The following is a 3,621-nucleotide window of genomic DNA, read 5'->3' on the forward strand; positions in this document are numbered from 1 at the left end:
GATGATGCTTGAATCATGCCTAACTGAAACAAGGCACATTTATACAAACAATTCCACCAACAAATCTTATAATCAATTTTTTTCATTAGTGTGATACTTTTTAATTAATATTCCACAATTATGATAGATTATTTCGGTATCATATTGGTGAACGTGGCCCAGGAAGATGACATGAAACAAGATATAAGTAAAACAACTCCAGTAATCTGTTCTTTGATCAACTCAATCCAGGTCTATAATTATGAGATTAACTCTTTTAGAGTCGAACTATCTCGGTCAATGATCTTAGATTAACCCTGATATCTCTTCCCCTGATATCTCTTCCCCTGATATCTGCTCCCCTGATATCTCTTCCCCTGATATCTCTTCCCCTGATATCTCTTCCCCTAATATCTCTTCCCCTAATATCTCTTCCCCTAATATCTCTTTCCCTGATATCTCTTCCCCTGATATCTCTTTCCCTGATATCTCTTCCCCTGATATCTCTTCCCCTGATATCTCTTTCCCTGATATCTCCTCACAAACTGATTTATAATACAGTAACAGAATAATATCTATAGATGACATGACTTTACATCGTTTCTTCAACACGTCTCTGAAACTATTACACATTTCTACCATGTTTCGCTTTAGGAGTTGAGTCTCGTATAAATGACCTTGGTAATAAATATTCATGTCTTGTCACTTTCAAACGGTGCAAATCAACACGATTTTACATAAACAATTTTAAGATTGGGTTTTAAAATGAGAACACAGACAGTAAACTCCTATGGTTCCAGATATACATTGATAAGGGAAGAATGATGACGAACAGGAAGAGGTAAAAAAAAAAAAAACCCTATTAAAATTTAAATTTTTATTTTATCTGTACAAATATGTCATTTCCAATTGAAATGAGCTCATGATCCACACTTATGCGTGAGAGTTTTCCTTCCTTCCAAAGTATGTCAAAGGTCGTTTCTGCGAGATCGAGATCTACGTGATGATCACCAGATTAGTGAAATATTTGTAGATGACAGTATAAAATATATACATTGTTTATAAAATAGATATATACTCTCTGGTTGATTGATGAGTATTATTATAACTATAGACTTTGTACCGGACTTGACTTAAATAATATTTTACAAACTACAATATTCATAATATTATCTATTATAGAATTAAAGGTTATTAAAAATTTCATCTGAATCATATTGGATACACAAAACTCTCTCAGTGAGCTAGACGCTTGCTAACCTGAAGGTCCTGGGTACCTCAGAATTTTCAACCCAGTTTCCCCCTGTCGGTGATGCAGGTCATAGAGGCTGACATGGAAAAAGCGTCTAGTTGTTCAGATGGGACAATAAACCGAGGCCCCGTGTACTACAGCCTGTACACGTTAAACATCCCCAGACAGTTGGAAATCGAAAAGAGCAGGCAAATGCTGCGGTCCTGGCAAAATTTTACATTGCACACTGTATGATGTTGCTCGTCTTCATTAGCCTATATGGTGCGTAAGAGTAAGATGTAAAACTTGACGGTTGACAATATTAGGTCCCAGGTGATAAGATGGTTAGTGTAATAATGTCTTCATAACCCAATACCCTAACATATCATATTATCTAGGCTAATCTTAATAATATCACTATACAGTCTGATCATATCATCATGGTGGGAAAATATTTCAGTACAGGGTAAGGGCTGGTGGGGAGTTTTATAGCAGGGTATATTTTGTACATGATATCTTGATAAGCAGTAGAGGTTTTCTGTTTTGAGTGAGTTTTATTGATTGATAGGGGGGAGGGCAGTGGCGGAGCCAGGTTTACGTGAAATATCTGAGGTTTGCCAGAATTTCTAACTTGTTATGAAATTTTTGCCCCAAAAACTTGCTCTGCCACTGGGAGAGGGGATGGAGAACAATAATATTTAAATAGTATTATTACTACTGTTTCATTAATTGATAAGTACAAGAATTGGTGGGTAGATCTTTAAAATAGTTGTGTGTCTACTGTCAGCACCAAGACCTACATCACGAGAGAAATCTAGTATACTAATAAACTATCTGATCATGCCCCCACCCTCGTTGAAAAAAAAACACCACTAGCAATCTACTATCAAATATTCATTTGACCAATACACCAAAACTAATTTCTAGTCATAATACGAAAATACAATAATATTTACAATTAATTCTCACACTGGTGTTAAAATAGGGTTTTGGAATAGACTGAAACTATCTTATTGGATTATAATAATCTCTCACCAATCTCTACCGGCCCTATAAAGGGTTAATATCTAGTCTGTACCGGCCCTATAAAGGGTTAATATCTAGTCTGTACGACCCCTGTATACAGGGTTAACATGAATCAATGAATAAAGTTTTGAGACGGGTTAATTCACACCTGAGATTACCTGGTTCTCACCTGTATTCATATCTAATATCTCATATATATACAGGTAGATAAACCTTTGATGTTACCTACAATGTTAATATCTAACTGTGATATACCTTACTCCAATAAATACTATCAATATTTTTACTACTATTACAGCAAACTCTTAACACTACTATTATCAAATCAATTTTGCATAAGGAAACTTGGGTTCTACAGCTGATTGAAGGATTTGACAAATACAACATCAAGATTTCAAGCATGGTGTTTAAGATTAAACTAAAAGCTGAAAATCAAATTATCTTCAATAGATCTTCAGGTTAGTGAGCAAGCGTCTAACTCACTGAGCCACTGCGGCTCCCCACACAACACATGCAAACTTTTAAAAGAGACACTTCAGATAAGACAAACCATGCCATGATAATCAAAATGTCACTGTTAAAGTAATATAAATTTTTAAGAATGTTCCAAAGGAAGTTTGATCTGAGACCTAAACCGGGGCTATTAAATGTCAATCACCAATATACCATCAAAAAGAACTTTCAAAGAGGTGTTCTTTAGATCAAATAAAAAGCTAAGACAGTGTCACTATCATAACAAACTATAGGGCAATTTTTACATCTTCAACTTATGCTTTTGCAAACTAACCATTTAATTTGCCACTGTCATAACAAACAAATCAAGAACAAATTGGGTTTTGTCCATTTCTGTTGAGGGTCATTTATTTATGGTCTGTCACACAGACACCACTAACAAAACTCTCAAAAGATCAAATTCAAAGTGAAAGCATCACTCATATAAACAATAGATCAATCCTCAGCCTTTGTCTTTGGAAGTTGGCCACTTAATTGCCACTTTAATAGGGGTCAGTCTTTTATCTCCTCTCACCATATACCTCTAAGACAACTTTCAAAGCTAAAAACTAAAAGTGTCACTATCATAACAAAGAAAAGAGCAATTGCTAGATCCTCAACCTTTGCTTTTGGAAGTTGGCCATTTAATTTGCCACTTTAATATCAAACAGAAGAACAAACTGGGACCTAAATCACCTCTCGTATCTCACCTATATACCACAAAGACGGCTTTCAAAGATAAAAACTAAAAGTGTCAATATCATAACAAAGAAAAGAGCAATTTCTAGATCCTCAACCTTTGCCTTTGGAAGTTGGTCATTTAATTGTCCTTTTCATATCAAACAAAAGAACAAACTAGGGCCTTAATTACCTATCATCTGACACAAACATAC

At 34.9% G+C, this 3,621-nt stretch overlaps 1 protein-coding gene across 1 annotated transcript; it reads right to left on the bottom strand.

The window, feature by feature from the left end:
- Positions 1–285: 285 nt before the first annotated feature.
- LOTGIDRAFT_171981 (hypothetical protein) lies at positions 286–621 on the bottom strand (the record flags this gene model as incomplete). Its single annotated transcript, XM_009048556.1, has 1 exon — positions 286–621. The coding sequence occupies one exon, from the start codon at positions 619–621 to the stop codon at positions 286–288; it is 336 nt and encodes a 111-aa protein (XP_009046804.1).
- Between the last annotated feature and the right edge of the window lie 3,000 nt (positions 622–3,621).

The sequence above is a fragment of the Lottia gigantea genome (assembly GCF_000327385.1).
Source record: "Lottia gigantea unplaced genomic scaffold LOTGIsca_124, whole genome shotgun sequence".
In the NCBI taxonomy this organism is placed as follows: domain Eukaryota; kingdom Metazoa; phylum Mollusca; class Gastropoda; family Lottiidae; genus Lottia; species Lottia gigantea.